The 17,321-nt window shown below is 59.9% G+C and overlaps 1 protein-coding gene across 2 annotated transcripts; it reads right to left on the bottom strand.

Annotated features, from left to right (window-relative positions):
* Positions 1–2,983: 2,983 nt before the first annotated feature.
* Positions 2,984–17,251, bottom strand: OSBPL7 (oxysterol binding protein like 7). 2 transcript variants are annotated; one of them, XM_058284093.2, is made up of 23 exons: positions 17,117–17,251; positions 15,805–15,956; positions 15,568–15,693; positions 15,329–15,382; positions 14,693–14,806; positions 14,236–14,346; positions 13,984–14,101; positions 13,248–13,351; positions 12,841–12,933; positions 12,627–12,759; positions 12,456–12,550; positions 12,171–12,266; positions 11,314–11,451; positions 10,641–10,731; positions 9,725–9,975; positions 9,416–9,553; positions 6,152–6,215; positions 5,967–6,045; positions 4,970–5,114; positions 4,711–4,855; positions 4,497–4,623; positions 4,188–4,310; positions 2,984–4,054 (listed from the first exon to the last, which is right to left on the bottom strand). In XM_058284093.2, the coding sequence occupies exons 2-23, from the start codon at positions 15,877–15,879 to the stop codon at positions 3,946–3,948; spliced, it is 2,529 nt and encodes an 842-aa protein (XP_058140076.1). In that variant the 5' UTR covers positions 15,880–15,956; positions 17,117–17,251; the 3' UTR covers positions 2,984–3,945. The 2 variants fall into 2 exon arrangements, 1 of the variants encoding a protein (XP_058140076.1); XR_009182447.2 differs by lacking the exon at positions 2,984–4,054 and having other exon boundaries at positions 4,198–4,310; positions 4,497–4,642.
* Between the last annotated feature and the right edge of the window lie 70 nt (positions 17,252–17,321).

Here is a 17,321-nt window from a genome sequence, read left to right as displayed (position 1 = left end):
CATGGTATTTGCTTGAGGAGCCCAGGAAACTGAAACACCCCTCATCAGTGCTCGGCCCCCACTGATTTATCACTAATAATGTATACATGCAGGCACGTGTTTACACACACGAGCACACACACAAAAATCCATCCTTTATCCAGGAGACTCAAGGACTTTGAGTATTTAAATGTTTCTGAACTCGTTTGCCCCTTGCTACCCAGGAGACCCCCTCAGCTATTTTACGGTTACTTAAAATATTTTATGGGAAGCAGACATGGCTCAACTGACAGAGCATCCGCCTACCATATGGAGGGTCCAGGGTTCGATCCCCAGGGCCTCCTGACCCGTGTGGTGAGCTGCCCATGCGCAGTGCTGCTGCACTCAAGGAGTGCCAGGCCATGCAGGGGCGCTTCTGCATAGGGGTGCCCAACATGCAAGGAGTGCACCCTGCAAGGAGAGCCGCCCTGTGTGAAAAAAAGCACAGCCTGCCCAGGAATGGTGCTGCACACATGGAAAGCTGACTCAGCAAGATGTCACAACAAAAAGAGATGCAGTTTCCCAGTGCTGCCTGACAATGCAAGCAGACACAGAAGAACACACAGCAAATGGACACAGAGCAGACAATAGGGGGAAGGGAGAGAAATAAATAAAAATAAATCTTTGAAAAAAAAAAGTTTCGTGGGAAGCGGACATGGCTCAACTGATAGAGCATCCATCTGCCTACCACAAGGGAGGTCCAGGATTCAAACCCAGGGCCTCCTGACCCATGTGGTGAGCTGGCCCATGCGCAGTGCTGATGCACACAAGGAGTGCCGTGCCATGCAGGGGTGTCCCCTGTGTAGGGAAGCCCCACATGCAAGGAGTGCGCCCCGTAAGGAGAGTTGCCTTGCGTGAAAAAGTGCAGCCTGCCCAGGAGTGGCGTTGAATACATGGAGAGATGATGCAGCAAGATGATGCAACAAAAAGAGACACACATTCCTGGTGCCACTGACAAGAACACAGGCAGACACAGAAGAACACACAACGAATGGACAGAGAGCAGACAACGGGGGGTGCGAGAGGGGGAGCGGGAGAGAAATAAATAATAAATCTTTAAAAAAATAAATAAAACATTTTGTTTTACCGAACCGCACTAGGCGGAGCGGTGTGGCATTGCTGGGTCCCAGGTAGGTGAGGCGAGGACACCTCCCGCCCACCTTCCTCCCCTCCGCCATGCGTTCGGCCTGAGTGCTCATCACAGTCACCTGGGGAGCAGGTCCCTGCCCCGACACTGCTGCGATCTACCTCGCTCCTTTCCCGAGCCAGTCAAGACTTGGGACCAAGCCCACCTTCCTCCCCTTTGCCTGGGACCCACCACACTCTCCGACCAAGGCCAGGAAGTCCTGGCCCGGGGCTGGGCTACCCCCAGGCCTGATGTGACCGTGCCCTGCCTGTGGTCATCGGGACGAGACTAAGATGGGCAGAGAAGGGGGCCCAGCATGCGGACCTCAGACCACCACCAGCCACCCCCGCCCTGGTCCTCCCGGAGGCAGGGAGGCGGCCACCACCCTCCACGAGCTGCCTCAGGCCCTTGACCCTGTCTGTGGACCTGGCATGGGCCCAAAGCCCTGGGCTCACTCAGCCTGGCCTGAGCGCCCCGACGGTGGGACCAGGGCAGGAGGGTCCTAAGGAGACCCCAGGCTTCAGCAGGGAACAACCTTAGCCTGCTGGATCCTGAGTAAGAGCAGAAACGAGAGCAAAGAACAGCCGCACCATCTGCCCGCAGTCCAGGAGGCGCCCGGCTGCGGGCAGGGAAGGCAGCTGGGAAAGGACGCGGGCCTAGCTGGCGCTCACCACGGGGCGCTCGATCCTGGGGCAAGGAGTTTCCAGTCTCCTGTCTCCGTTAGAAAAAGGACTTTGAAACATGGTCTACTTTAAACGACAGTTCTTAAAATACGTGGAAGTTTAAAACAAGCTGGTCAGTCAGGTTCTGTGTTGTTGGAGTGGAAAATGGGGAGGAGGAGGGTGATATGCATTTTTTTTTTAAAGATCCTGAATGTGTGCAGACTTTTGGCTGTTTTTGGAATGGGTTGAGGTTATTTCTGGCATGTGGTGTCAGGACAAGTGTATTAATTTTAACACTCTGTAAATAACTGTGAAGATAAAGACCACCCTGTTTCCCTGGGGCTGGCGGAGGGGGTGAAGACAAGGACTGCGATTGGAAAGGCTGCCACAGCTCAGCCTCCCTGCCTCGGCCCAGAGAAGGCCTGGCTTCCTCTTGCCACATCCTTTGAGCCAGAGCAGCTACAGGGGACTTGCGGTGGCAGCAGGAGCGGCATGAGGCCTAAGAGAGAAGGCCTGGCACCAAGCTGGGTCCATCATGTACATTCTTGTTTAAGCTACACAAGGGGCCAAGTGAGGGAAGGAAGTCTCAATACAGAAAGAAAAGGCCCAGAGTTGAAGATCACGAAGCTGTGGAATCACAGAGCTGGGGCAGGGCAGGAAGCTGGGGGCGTGGAGAGAAACTGCAGCTTGCCCTTCTTTCCCTCCCCTCCCAGTGCTTCCTTTCCTCCCACCTTCCCTTGTAGGGTCCAACGTGCCTGAGGATCCTGGGTGTAGGGGGTCAGCACACAGCACTCTGTGCCAGAGAGGGGCATTTTCTGCCTGGTTGGAGTTTGGATTTTTCCTCGAAGCACTGGGAAGCAGTGGATGTTTTTTGAGGAAGCAGGAGGTGTCATATCCCCCCCTTTAAAATATAATCCCGAAAACCAGCATTGTAATGGAAGTGACTGGAGGCTCAGAGGCCACCTGCAGCGGTCCAGGCAAGGTTGGGAAGGGCCCAGCACAGGCCAGGTGCAATGGAGATAAGGCGCCAGAGTGGAGAGAGATTGAGATCAAGTTGGCAAGAAGTGCGGCTAAGGGAGAGGGATGATGGCATCCACGTGTTTAGCTCAGGTAAATAGGTAGCTATGGGCCCTGCACTGAGCTTGAGCATGTGTGCTCTTCAATGAATGGCCATGGCTAAAGTCTGGGACAGTCTTTATTAGAGCTTGGAATGTCATAGCAAGTCACCTTAGAGCCAGACTGTGAGAAAATAAGCAGCAATGGTGGCAGACATCCAGCAGGGGGGCGTCCCAGCTACATTAAGGAATCCTGCTTGCCTGCAAGCAGTACCGCGCGCACATGGCACACGCACGCACGTCCACGCACACACACGTGAATTGACACTCTCACACATGCTCACTCCCGGGGGGCTGAGGCCAGGCACCCTGCCTGCTCTGTCTGCTCCCCACCTCTTGGGACAGGCCTCGTCCACTCTCGGGGGGTCCGCTGAGCGGCTGAGGGAAACCACTTGAGGATCAGGGACTAGGGATCTGGAAGCTGCAGGCATTTTGCACTTTGGGAGAAGGGGACCCAGCAAGATGGGAGAGATGGCCAGGAACCAACCAGGAGGAGGGGGAAAGCCCTGCTGGGCCAGGCCGAGGGGAGGAGATGCTGGTGATGGGGCAAGGGCTGGGGGCTGGTTGGAAGGAAAGGCCATCTCCTCTCCTCATTCACTCCAACCTCACAGCTAGGATCAGAGCCCGAGGCGTGGAAAGCCTGGGGCGCATCAAGGGTCCCCTGTGTCCTAGGAAGGCACTGAAATGGGGAACAGATCCCAGGAGGCCTGGAGTCTCCCCCAAGCACCCCAAGGGGGATGGGGATGGGGAGGACAGAGCGAGAAGGGGCTGACATGCCGGTTGTCCAGGGCCCCGAGACTGGGGAAGCACAGAGTCTGCCTCCCACCCAAACACGGGGTGGGGGTGGGCTGAGATGAAGCCCCTCCGGCCAGCGGAGAGGGGCCCTGGCCCAGGGCCAGAGCCAGGGCTGCTGCCCCTTTGTCCTCAGAGGCAGAGGGGGGCAGAGGCTGGCCATGCCCACATGTCCGTGGGGGGTGGGGGCGGAGGAGTGAAGAGCCAGAGCCTGCTGCCCCTGGGGCCAGGGCTACCAGAGCACCGCCCCGTCCATGTTCCCGTAGCCGGGCTCGGCCCGCAGCCTCCAGTACGTGTTGTTGGTCACCCACCACTCCTTCCCGCTGCCGTCCGTCTGCCGCCTGGGGGAAGAGCGCAGGTGGGTGTGAGAAGGGGCACGCCCAGGGTCCCTCCCTGCGACCCCGCCCTCAGCAGGAGGGGGTTAAAGGGAAGGAGGGCGGAGCCTGGACGGCAGCGCGACCCCGGGCCGGGCACCTGAAGAAGCGGGCCTGGTGCACGATGCTGTTCTCCTCCATCACTCGGCGCCTGTCGCGCTGCAGCTGCTCGATCCTTCTCTTCTGGGCCTCAGCGGCCTGGATGTTCCCCTCCTCCAGGTACCTGAGGATCCAGACTGGGTCAGCGCCCCCGCAGGGGGCCCCAAAGCCAAGGCTTTTGTCCCCTGCCCAGCTCTGGGCAATGCCTTGAAGGAAGGACAAGGGCCCAGCTCTGTGCTTGTGGAAACCCACGCGGAGGAGCGAGGGAGTGAGCCCAGGGCTTCCGGGGAGACGCCCGCCGGGCACTGACCTCTGGTCTGGCCGGAGCCGCGTGTCAGTGGAGGGCAGCGAGCGTTTCAGCTCAGCTGTCAGCTCATTCAGCTCCAGGGCAAACTGAGTGAAGCCGAAGTTTCGCTCATGGTCTGGGGGCATTGAGTCTGGGGGGAAAGCAAGGCACTGGGGCAGGTGGACTGTGCCATAGGTGCCCTCGCCCCTGCCCAGCCCTCCCCGACCACCCCACTTACTGGGTTTCCAGATGCACTGACCGCTGGGCAGGGGTCCCCGATACAGCCCCTCGTGCCACTTCCCAAAGAGCCGGTGGAGGACACGGCCGCTCCGGCTGAACACAGCACCCTGCACCTCGTGGATGTTGGAGCTCCAGTACTTGGCCTGGGGTGAGGGAGGCAAGGGGCTTAGGGAGGTGGCCCGTCCCCCTTCCCCGGCTGAGCTCCGGGAGCAGAGGCTGCCGGGGGCAGGCAGGTGGCGTCCGAGTCGCACGCCCACCTTGCAGAAGGTGATCTTGCAGTGGCAGGAGCTGTCCTGGGTGTTTCGGATCAACACCTCCCCATAGTGCTCGATCCAGCGCTGGCCGCTCAGGATGTTGTGGATGCAGGATGTCACCTTGTTCCACTCAAAGTGGTCCCCAAATCTGGGAGAGACAGGGCATGGGAGGGCAGCCAGTCTCCCTGGCTCGGAGTGCCTGTCTCTCTGGAGTGGGCAGTGTGGTGTGGGGAGAGAACCCTGGAGTCCTGCTTCTGGCTCAACTTCTACGTAGGAAGCAGGTGCACCCTTCACAGAATGCACTTGACAATGCACCTCCACTCACTTAGAATTCCTGCGTGCCTGAGTGCTGGGGACAGAAACCTAGACATGGTCCCTGCCTTGGGGTGCCAGGAACCATGGCAGGTCACCTATCACCCCAGGTAACCCTCACTTGCACTGGGTCTTGTTCATTCTTCCTATTCTATGGATGAGCAGCCTCGAAGCCCTTTTTTCAACTTGCACGACCCCCTCTAGGACTTCTGACTCCAAGTCCAGGATCGCTCCCAACCCCCGACACGGGCTTCTAGCCAACTCCTGGAACACTCTGGGTCGCTGTCCCTCTCTGGCTTCTGCCCTCCCACCCGTAACACCAGGTAAATGAGTGTTTTTCTCGTATGGTTTGTGACCCATTGGTCCTGAAATCAGGCAGGGTCAGTGTGTGTGTGTGTGTTGTGCTGGCCTGCAGTATCAAATGTAATCCTTACTGAGAGTCATGTTCAAAATCACATGGAAGCCACTAAGTCAGATGACCTCTAAGGTCTGCCCGCTCTACATTCTAAGATTTTCACCTGTCTTGTGTGGCAATGGCTGTGAATCTAGGTGTGAAATGTACAGACACTGCCCTCCCCACCCCTGCTCCAGTCCAGCTTCAGGCCAGACCCTCCTGGTCTGTCCCTGCCACCCACCATCTCCAGCCTGGAGGACCGAGGGCCTCGGGGGCTGGCCCGAGGGAGCTCACCTGGGCAAGCTGACATGGACGGTCCCCACAGGCACTATCTCCAGGGATTTGCCCCAGAACTTGTTCTTCCACTTCATATCTGCGTTGGGGGAGGGAGAGGGAATAGCAAAGAAAAAGCCAAAAATGTTCCAGCCTTTCCCCCAAATGCCTTTCACCCCAGGGTCACCGCCTGCCCCACTCCTCACCTTGCCAGAAGATGAAGTTCTCGGACTCTGCATGGCACGCTGAGATGGGGGGGTGGTGGGAGACCTTGATGCAACAGAGAAGTTCTCTTAAGGCTGCCCTGAGGACCTGGGGGACTTCTCCTGGCCCCCAACTACCCCCCCCCAAACCCTTACCCCAACTTCCCGTTCCCTATGAACCAGGAGGCCACTAAGTTTCTGGTCTCTCATGGCTGTCATCCTTGGTCACCGCTCATATGCCAGCCCCTCTAGTCACCTGCTCTTGCCTCACAGGGCCCGATGTTCTCCCTCCTCACTCCCTTTGCACCCTCCCAGCCGCCCTTGTCCATGTGCCCTCCAGCACCCCTGCTCAAGCCTGCAAAGCCCCAGCGGGGTCGGGTGGGGCCTCCACACCTCGCCCCGCTGGAAACCCAGTCCTCCTGAGGCCCCTCTGCCCTAACCACCACCTCCCCAAGACCGATCATCACCCTGCAGCCTCCACCACACCCTCAGAACACTTGGCCTTGTCCTCACTTGGGACGGCTCCACCCCTGGAATCTTAAACTCCCGCATCCCTTGCCTCTCTCAAAATGCCCTCACTCCCACAGCTCCTGCCCGAGGCTTCCAGGTGCCCACCTCCCCCATCCCGCGGTCTGTCAGCCCCATCCCGGCTTCCCCTCCTTCCTGCTCCAGGCTAGACCTGCTCCACCATTCCAACCACTCTCACACCAACTCCCTCCACAGCCGTGCTCCCCCATCTACCCAGAAACTCCCAACACCTGCCTCCTCCCTGCCCACCCCTGGGCTACCTGCTGTCTAGGTTACACCCCCTCCCACTGCCAAAATGCATGCACAGCACACCCAAACTTCTCACTCCACAGAGTGTCTTCACCTGGGCCCTCAGCATCACCCAGCAATCACCCCTGAAGGCCTGGGCCCAGGCCCCTCTCCCTCCAAGCCACTCCCTTCCCTTCAAGCCACACCCAGGCCCCACTCACCAAGGTGCCTGCTCCTCCACACACCTGCCTCCAGCCAGGGCTCCCCTGCATCCCCTTCATCCTTCCAGGCCCCTTGCTCCTCCCTCTCTTTTTTGGACCTTCAGTCCCTCCCTCTTTATTTCTCTTTCTCTCTGAATATAAATATTTCTGGTCATCCATCTTAAAAAATAGGAAGCGTCCCCTTTCTATACATGTACATCTTTGCTCTGTACGTATGAAAACACTTCTGGGGGGAGCGGATGTGGCTCAAGCAGTTGAGTGCCTGCTTCCCATATGGGAGGTCCTGGGTTTGGTTGCCAGTACCTCCTAAAAACAAAAAAACAAACAACAAGCACAACAGATGAAAAAACCAGCTCAGGGGAGCCAATGTGGCTCAGTGGTTGAGCACTGGCTTCCCGCATATGAGTCCCGGATTCAATCGCTGGCCCTGGTACCTCAAAAAAATAACAACAAAAATCAGTTCTGGGGGAAGGAGATGTGTGGCTCAAGCAATTGGGCTCCCATCTACCATATAAGAGGTCCAGGGCCTCCTGGTGAAGGCAAACTGGCCTGTGTGGTGAGCTTGGCCCACACAGAGTGCTGCCCCACACAGGAGTGTTGGCCCACGCAGGAGTGTTGGCCCATGCAGAGAGCTGGCACAAGATGACACAACAAAGAGACACAGAGGAGAGATAATAAGAGACACAGCAGACCAGGGAGCTGAGGTGGCACAGGAGAATGATCATCTCTCTCCCACTCTAGAAGGTCCCAGGATTGGTTCCCAGAGCAGTCTAATGAGAATACAAGCAGACATAGAAGAATACACAGCAAATGGACACAGAGAGCAGACAATGGAGGGGGAAGGGAGAAATAAATAAATAAATCTTTGAAAAAAAACAGTTCTGGGAGGAGTCACAAACACTGGGGGCAGTCATCTCTTCATAGCATCGGGCTGGGGGTGAGACTTATTTTCTATTGTATGCACTATTGCACTGTGCAAAAATTTCCCCATGCTTTCAAAAACATTTAAAATGTAAACAAAAGTTGCCTGAACCCTGTCTCTCCCCTCTAGCTGCCACCCTCACTCTCTCCTCTTTCCCTCACGGTAAAGTGTTTTGGAAACAATCTGCAGTTTTCTTTATGGTTTTGACCTCGCTTTCCACCACACCCACTGCAATCCAGCCTGTGTCCCAGCTTTCTCTGAAAGCCTCACTCAGGAAACCAGTGACACTCCTCCCAGGCTAAGTCTGGGACCGTCCCCTCTCCCTCCTCTCCTCCCACCTTGGCTCCGTGATGCTCCCCCTCTTGGGGCACCCCCGCCCTTGCCCCTCCACCTTGCATGCCTGCAGTCCTCCCCAGACACTCTCCTGTGAGGGGTCTCCAAGGAGCTCCAGGCCCAGATACCCTAGAGCCCGTTGGACGTCTCCCCTGGAGGTCAAACCCAACATGGACATGTCTCTTTAAAGTTGATTACCTTCCTCTTCTATTCTCCGTCTCTCTAAATGGCACCACCACACACCCAATGAATCCCCCAAACCAAAAATTTGAGGCCACCCGACTACTCCCTCTCAGTGACCACCTCCCCCATCCCCCAGCGCCCCTCCACACACACACACAAGCGTATCCTGCTGACCACTGAGTCCTGTCAAGGGTAACGTCCATCTGGTCCAGCTGCCAAGGCCCAAGTTCAGGTGCTCACTGGCTCTTATAGAGATGACTGGAACGGCCACGGAAGGGCCTTCTCCAGCCCGTCCCCCACCTCTCCCGAGTGCTCTTTATGAAGTGTAATTCTGAGCAGGTCACTCCACTGCTTAAAATCCTCCAACGACTCCCCACTGACTTCAGCGTGAAAATAAAAGCAACTGACCCCTCACCTTTATCTTCAGGGCTCCTCAGGGTCTGGGCATGCCTTGTCCTTCCCCATTTCTGACTTTCCCAAACATGCTCCCTGCTCTCCCTTCCTTCACACGGTCTGAACTCTAATTCATTCTCCTAGACTTAACTCAGGCCTCACCACTGGGGCAAGCCCTTCCAGGTGGAGCCGAACAACCTCCTGCGAGCTGCCATGATCCCACGCTAGATCCTTCAGACTCGGTGCAGCGACTCTGTCTGTCTCCCACACCGAGCTGGGATGTCCTGAGAGCAGAGCCCTCGCCGTGCCCAGCACGTGGCACAGTGCCACGACAAAGCAGACTGCCCCACGCTCCCGCTCCAGGGCCCTGGCCCCTCAGGCCCCCAGCTTCTCTCTGAGGCCAGGTCCTTCCCTGTCCCGGCCGCCGATGAGGCCAGCGCTCTGCTCCGGGGCCCCCACCTGCTCGCTGATGAAGCGGAAGCCGCGGTCGGGCCGCTCGCACTCGTAGGTCTCCCCCAGGACGGGGTTGAAGGGCTTGCAGCCCGCCCGGTGGTACGTGGAGGAGTAGGCGGAGACAGCAAAGGCTGCGACGTACACCTGCGGGGGCCAGGGTGGGTGGGGAACGGCACGGGGTGGGCTGGGCCAGAGGAGGCGCGCCCGGGAGAGGGGCCACCAGCCCCCCACAAGCCAGGTCTGGGGCTCTGGGGTGGCCCTTCAGACTTTCTGTGGACAGGCCGGGCTGGGCCCGGGGGCGGGCGGGGCAGGTACCATGCGCTCGCAGGGGTCGGCCAGGCGGCTGGCCTGGTCCAGGAGGCCGCTGTACTCGAGCTCCTCGCAGAGCCGCTGCAGCGTGTTGAGCGGCTCGTTGAGCTGCACGGGCATCGACACCTTCGACAGGTCCTTGCCGATGTTGTTGCGCAGAATGTTCCACAGGCTCACGTCGGTCCCGGGCCCGCTGGCCGCCGGCAGGCAGCGGCGCCGGGGCGGCCCTGCAGCAGCTCGCCCTGGGACACACCCGCCTGGGGCCCCCCCGAGCCGTGTCACTCTCTTCCCGGGCACGCCAAGCCCACATGCCTGGCTGCCTCCAGGTCTCCCGAGGAGCTGGGAGATCTCCATGTTCTACAGGTGCCCAGGCCCGGCCTCCCAGGCGCCCCCTCGACTCACGGGGGGGCGGGGCAGGGGGCAGGGCGGGATCTAAGTCTCCGTGAGCTCCCCTGGGCGTTATGCACAGAGGGCTGAGAAACCTCCGAGACAGACGACGGCTCACGTTGTCAAAGCCCCATGCCCCAGCTCTTCCCGAGTCCCCCAAAGCTTCCATACACACAGAAACAGACGCCAGATGCAGAGTATTCATCTGACTGTGCAGATGAGGAAGTACACTCCAAGAAGTAAAATGACACATCCAAAGCCTCACAACTAAAGCGTGGCCCTGCAAGCCTTCCCAACCCGCCACAACGAAGGCCCAGGCCTGAACTGGACCCACGCCCCACCGTCACTGCTGGAACTTTCCCTAGCTCACAGCTTCACCTTCTGCAGCTACTGAGTCGCCTCTGAGGTCAGCACCCAAGCCTATTAGCCCACCAGTCCCCACAAGGGACTGCCTCCCCACAGACCTGGGCCACGGACAGCACCCCACTTTCTCTGCCCACTCCAGCCCCCTCGGCCTGCAGGCCCCAGCTGGCACCTTTCTGACAGCGCTCGGCTCCCCTGAGGTCCAGGACCTCCTCAGACAGGCTGGTGGTGATTTCACTGATGCACGACTCCTCCTCTGAGCCCTGGGGCAGGACAGATGAGGCTGAGCAGACGAGGCCTCCCCTGGGAGCTGGGCAGGGCCCGGGGCCTCTCTGGAATCTGCCCAGCTAGCCCTTTGGTGGGAAGGGGGAGACAGTGCATTTGGGGTCTGAGCCCTGAGACACTGCCCGAGAGGCCTGGCATCACAGAGGGTGCCCAGACACCATGGGATGGGGAGGGCCTGGCCCTAGGACGGGTGGGAGAAAGCACAGGGACCTGGCAGGACTCACAGGAAGGGGAGGTACCCGGGTAGGGGAGTTCCCGAGGCTCGGGGACTGGGGCGTGAGGGTCAAGAGTGTGGAAGCTGAAAGGATTCCTGGGGCTGGGTTGAGGCAGCGCTTTCTCAAGGGCCCAATGGGAATAAAGTATCTTAAGCAGGGAGAAGGGTCCCCAGCAGAGATTTCCAAGCAAGGCCCCACCAACCAGTGGGTTTGGATGTGTTCCCAGAGACAGCAGCTGAGGAGGTTAGAAAGGACTCAGGAATCCATAGATTCTAGTCTCTCTGGAGGCCACCCTGGATTCCCCACACCCCTTCCCTCTCTCTGCCAGTTTCCCTCCCCACTCACCTCATTCTCAGAAGAGCTGGCAGAGAGGAGAACCTCGCAGGCATCAAAGAACTCGGTGTGGGAGTCGGCAAGGGACAAGATGCTGCTCTGGGACAGCTGGGGGGTCAGCTCCCGCCCCTTCATGTACAGAGCCTCTTGCTGTGGGAGCCAGAGGGGGGTCAGAGGCCAGGCTGGGAGCCTCCCCCTGCCTGACAGTTCCTCGAGAGGGAAGCACAACCAGGGGCTTTTACCACCTAAGCTGAGCAGGAAGAAGATGCGCAGGGTGCCGAGGGGGTATAAGGCTGGTAGTGGAACGAGCAACACCCTAGCAGTAAGTGGACACAGGCTCTAGAATAACTGTGCACTCTTCCTGGGCACTGACTGTGGGCCCGGCTCCACTCAAGCTCTTTGCATGGATTAACTCCTTTGGTCCTGACACCCATCCTGTGAGGTAGGTGCAATTACCACCCCCTTTTTGCAGACAAGGACACTGAGGCTTGGGGTCACCGAACTGGCACAAAGAGGAATGAGATTCAAACCCAAGCAGAGTAGGGCCCCCGAGTCTGCACTCGGAGCCCCTAAGCCCCAGCTGGCCAGGCCACGATTGTGGGAGCATGGGCCCATCGGTTCAACTCTGAGTCCAGTGTCCTTGTCTATAAACTTGAGGATGAGGCTAACTGCCCCCAGGACTCTGAATTCAGAGTGAAAGCACTCTGCACATGCCTGAGGAACTGGCAAGCTGCTGCAGCTGCTGTCACGTGGAGGAGGCTGGCGCTAGGATTTCTGGGCTCTGTGCAGGGCCACCACCCCGGGTCTTCACACCTGCTTCAGAAATAAGGCCTAGGAGAAACGGCCCGCTGCCCATGCCGGCCCCTTACCTCCTCGGGGTTGAGGGAACTGAAGGAGTCTGCGGTGGTGTCTGAGGAGATGGACAGTGAGTGGAGGCGCCTTTGGCCAGCTGGGGCCTCAGAGACCTGCAGGGAGAGGGGGAGGGACAGGGGCCCGGGGTATATAGGCCTCACTGCCCTGCCACCCTGGCCCCTGCTGAGACTGCCATGCCAACCCCCAGCCTGCCCCACCCCAGACGTGCTCTCAGCCCCCAGGCCCGCAGCCCTCAGCCTCAAGCCCTCTTCTCCCAGGCCACCAGGCTGCCTGAGCCTCACCCCCATCCTCGAGAGCTCTGACCCCTGGTGCAGGTCCCGCAGGCGATCCCGCTCGGCGGTGAGGGCAGCCAGCACGCTGCTGAGGGAGCTGTGCACTGTGGGACAGGGCAGCCGTCAGACTCTCCAGCTCCCGCGCCCACCTGCGCCTCGCACCCTCCAGTTCGCACTCACCCTTCTGGGCCAGGGCCCAGAAACTGCGCTGCAGGTGGGCGTAGTCTGGGGGCGGCAGCCCACGGGGGCCTGAGGGGTCCCGGGATTCCAGGTAGCGAGACAGGTTGGGGACAGAGCCGTGGAGACGACCGACCTGTAGGGGAAGGGAGGGTCCTCAGGGGACAGCCTGCCTTAGGGCACCCCACCCAGCAAGCCAGGCCCACCCCCGCCTCACCCGTCCGATGGTGTCGTCCTTGGCAAAGCTCTGTGTGCACCACATGCGGCTGGTCCTTTTCCCCTTCTTGGGTCTCTCAGTTGTCCCCGAGGCCTGGCAAGCCGAGCGTGGGGGGTTTCGCTCTCAGGGTGGGGCAGAGGGCCATGGGGAGGGCACACACCAGCCAGGCACAGAAGGCCCAGCAGCCCAGGCAAGGTGATGGAGACAAATGACATCTGAAGGAGGAGGAAGGCCAGCCTGCTGGCAGGTGCAAGGGCCCGGGGGCTGCTCAAGGGCAGTTTGGACATGGGGTGGAGAGGCAGCTGGGCAATGCATGGCTCTCCAGAGCTGCGGCCATAGAGAGGACTGGGGACCCATCCCAGCAAAGTGTCAGGGATGAAGGTGGCAAGTGCTCCCCTGGACCTTACCTGGTGCGTGGGGATCACCGGGGCCGAGGGGATTCGGTGCAGGGACTCCAGGCTCTGGAGGAGTCGGTGTAGTTCCTGGAGCTTCCCCTGACACTCGGAGAGCTCTGAGGAGAAGGAGTGAGGAAGTCCTCCCAGTGCCAGCCAGGCTCCCCCAAAATCTGTCCCTCGGCTTCCCTTCCTCCTCCAAAGACTTCATCCAGCAGCCACAGAAAGCTCGACACTGTCTCCCTCGCCCTTTCCCTCACCCCCAGCTCCTGGCCCAAAGCAGTTCCCAATCCCCACCCCTTGGTTCCGACTCGCCCTGGTTTCCGGTGAGTGCCTGAATCCAAGTCACACCTCCTCTGCTGCCTTCACGCTCTGCTCCTCTCCCTTCAGTTTGCGCCTCCTCCCCCAGGTCAGCCCTGTAGTCCCTGCTCCAGGAGCCCTTGATCCTAAACAGACTCGCGCATGCCGCGCTCCGCTCCTCAGAGCCTCCCCGGCCCTGCCCTGGCAGTCAGGGTCTACCTTTCCATGGTCCGGCCCTGCAGCCCCTTCTGCCTCTGCACCAAGGGCCCGAGTCCCACCACCCTCGGGAGGATCGGGGCTGGCAAGGGCAGGACAGAAGACCCAGGCAGAGGCTGTTTTCCCCATCAGACTGCAGCTCCCAAGGCAGGGATGGAGGTGACATATGCCCTCTTTGTGACTGCTGGTGCCACCAAGTCCTGCTAGCATGGCCCCACCCACAGGGATCCCTCACCATGAGAGCAGCGGTCCAGCCCATCACTGTCCCTCAGCCAGGAGGACACCTTCTCCCGAGGGCCAACCCCAGGCAGGGCCGAGTTGCTGCCCGCTGTTGGAAGCTGGGCACCGGGAACCTGGGGGCGAGTCAAGGATCAGGAAGGACAGGGCTGCCCCCTGGGTCTCACAGTTCCCCACAACCATTGCCTCCCCTGCCCGCCACCGTATCTCCATTCCACCTGCCCTGTCCCCACCTCAGGGTCCCTCTTACCTTCCGGTGAGTGGCAACCGGCAGTAAGCCACGGGTCAGGTCTGGGCGCTGGGCCAGGCGGTGGGCACGCAGCTGGGCCACCCAGCTCTGGAAAAGGTCCTGGGATTTGATCTGCAGAAGTGGTACAAAGGGGGAGGGGTAAATGAAAGGAGAGACTGCTTGCCAGGGGCAAGAAGTTGGCGCTTGGGTCCCCCACAAGCAGAGTCTCTTCCTGCAGCACCCAGCTTGTAAAAAGCCCTCTGGCAGGGAGGCCCAGCACAGCCTCCCCAGGTGCCTGAGCTCTGAGCTCTGGGTCTTCACAGCAGTCGAGAGGTGTGGGCTGACCTGCCACTGGCTGTGTCACATGATGGAAACTACTCTGTGACACCCTGTGCCCCAGGCTTTTGTGTGCCCCAGAGTTTCTGACAGGCTGGGGACCAAGCCACTCCCTGGCTCCTGGGGATATGCCAGCCCTCACCTTGAGGTGGTAGATGTTGTCTTCAGTGTCAAGGTCAATGCGCTGGGCCTTTTTGTTGATGGACATGACAGACAGTCGGACATCAATGGAGCCGTGGAGCTTCCCCTTGGTGATCTGGGGTGGAAGGTGGGTGGGGGGGAGGGGAGCTGCTTTAAGCTCCTGGGGCCACGGTGCCACCATCTCCCTGAGCCCCCTCTAGCCTCAAGGGTCAGGCTCAGGTTCAGCCTCGTGCCCAAGTCACATATCAGTAGGCACCAGTCAATCATCCTGTGTACAGAGCATCCCGGGCATCAAGGCACATTCTAAGCTCTACTCAGAACAAGGAAAACTATCCCCCCCGCCCTAGAATGTGCAAGGTGAGGAAGAAAACACCCTGGTGGAGAGAATCTGAGCTAAGCCTTCAGTTCCTAGATGAGGATGAGGACGGCGAAGCTCCCATTTCTTGGGCCCTCTTTTTGTGCTAGGCACAGTCCAGAAAGCCTCATGTATATTATCTCTCCAAATAGGTAATCACGCTCTCCCCATCTTAGAGATGAGGAAGCTGGGGCCCAGGGAAGTAATACCCCCAGCAAATGTGCCTCGCGCCCCTCCAGCATGCACTCACCCAGGCGCCGCCCCCACGGCCCCCTGACTCACATCTTGCCGAGAAGTCGCGTAGTGAAGAATTCCGTCCTCTAGCACAAAGTACCTCTGTGGCATTGCCCAGGAGGATCATGAGCCGGGGAGGCCAAGGAAGCAGGGCGGGGAAGAGAGCAACCGCACACAGAGACGTTTCTTCTCCTTCTCCCCAGGCAAGCCCGTGCTGCCCAGCAGCGCCCTGTCCATTCCTACCCCGTGCCCGCCTCTGGCTCCTCCCCTCGCCCTGCCCACCTCACCTTGTGCCAGCCCTTCAGAGGCCACTTCCTCTTCTTGAGCAGGTGGCCTTCCTGCCTCTCGGGCATGATACCTTCTGGCCCCAGCCTGCCCCGAGGCTCCTCCACCACCTCCCACAACTCCGAGGCCTGCAGTCCAGGACGGAGAGGGAGGGCCGTAGCTGGTGAGGCGGCCATCACTGCCCCCTCCCCCAGGGCCCAAGCGTGGCCCACCCATCGCCTGCTTTCCCCTCCTCAGACCTGCTGGGCACTGCTGGACTTTGAGGACTGGGTGCTCTCGGCCAAGGAGGGAGGAGCCCTCTCTTGGAAGTCCATGGAGAAGGGAGAGGCCACTCCCCGCTGAGGAAGTCGGGCAGCGTGGAGGGGGACAGATGTCTTGTCCTGAAGGGGCCCTTGAGGGAAGAGAGACCCATCAGCTCGGACCCTGCTCACTCAGCCTCCCGCCAGGCCCTCCTGCCACACCTCTCACCAAGCCTGGCGCTACCTGGCCAGTGGTCTCCCTGCCCACACCCTTGGGGAGCTAGAACTCAGCAGGCAGATTGGTGCCCAGAGGAAAGCATGAACCGTCCGCCCCGCCCCACCTTGGGCACACACTCCTGGCTCCAGGAAATACTCAGGCTTTCTTTGGAGGATTCCCTGGGGGTCATCAGAGGTGAGGCAGGGGAGTGAAGGAAGAGGCTCCAAGACAAGACAGAGGGATTCAGAGATTGGGCAGAGCGCAGCCTGCTCCTCAGGGCCATTCACCTCCACTGCCAGGGCCTTGGGACTCAGTTGCCCTGCAGAGCCCCTGCCCCCAGCTCCTGTGCCCCAACTCCCCAGCAGTTGGTCTCCACATCCTCTAGTTCTTGGGCTCCCATTTTCTGCACAAGGAAATTGAGGCTTGGGACAGCCCTCATTTTGTCCTGGACTTACTCCCACCAAATGTCCCCCCATGATTCCCACCTAGGACCCTCAGTCCCCCAGAGCCTTCCCTATCCTTGGGGTTCCTGAGGATAGGAGAGGACAGACTGAGGAAGACACTGTGAGTGGAGAAGTTGCCAAGAACCTGCCAGTTGGCACAGGTCCACGGCAGTGCCCACAGGCGCCCCTGGCCCTGGCCAGCTCCCCAGGAGCTCAATAATGCATCGAGGTTCTGGGGGTGTGAGACGGGGGAGGGGACTGGAAGCCAGGAAGCAGCTCAGATCAGCTAATGGAGCTAGCAAGCACCTGAGGGACTGAGGCAGGGAAGGGACGACAAGGGTGGCCAGGCAGGGGTGGCCAGGAGGTCAGGGCAGAGGGCCCATACTGCAGAGGCTGACCCAGGGGGGAAACTCCTGACTTTGGCCATTGAAAGTTCCCAAACTCTCCCTGTGTTTTGGTATCTTTCTGCCCTTTTCCCAGCCCCTCACTGCTGGCAGATGGAGGGACAGGCTCCATCAGAAAGAGGGTGGGGGAGTCGAGGTAAGCTAGGTGGGTACTCCTCTCCACCTCCATTCCCGCTCCTGTCTCCGGAGAAGCAGACCCGCCCAGCCTCTCCCGGGAATGTCAGCTGCTGCCCGCGCCGTCTCCTTACCCCAGGCCCATGGACGCCAGTGCTCCTTGACCCGCGCACCGCTCTGCCTCTGAGTCACTGTCTGAGTGGCCGGCTCCCTCCTCGCGGATCTGAGCAGTAGCAGCAGCTACTGCAGGAACCAGGAAGGAAGGAGACGTCGGAGCCGCCCCTCTAGCCGGATCTCCCCACCTCCCTCTCCCCCAGTTCCCTCCTCCCGCCAAGCTCG

The sequence above is a fragment of the Dasypus novemcinctus genome, chromosome 21 (assembly GCF_030445035.2).
Source record: "Dasypus novemcinctus isolate mDasNov1 chromosome 21, mDasNov1.1.hap2, whole genome shotgun sequence".
NCBI lineage: Eukaryota > Metazoa > Chordata > Mammalia > Cingulata > Dasypodidae > Dasypus > Dasypus novemcinctus.
The sequence above is the reverse complement of the archived record's forward strand: the minus strand, read 5'-3'. Positions and strand labels throughout refer to the sequence as shown.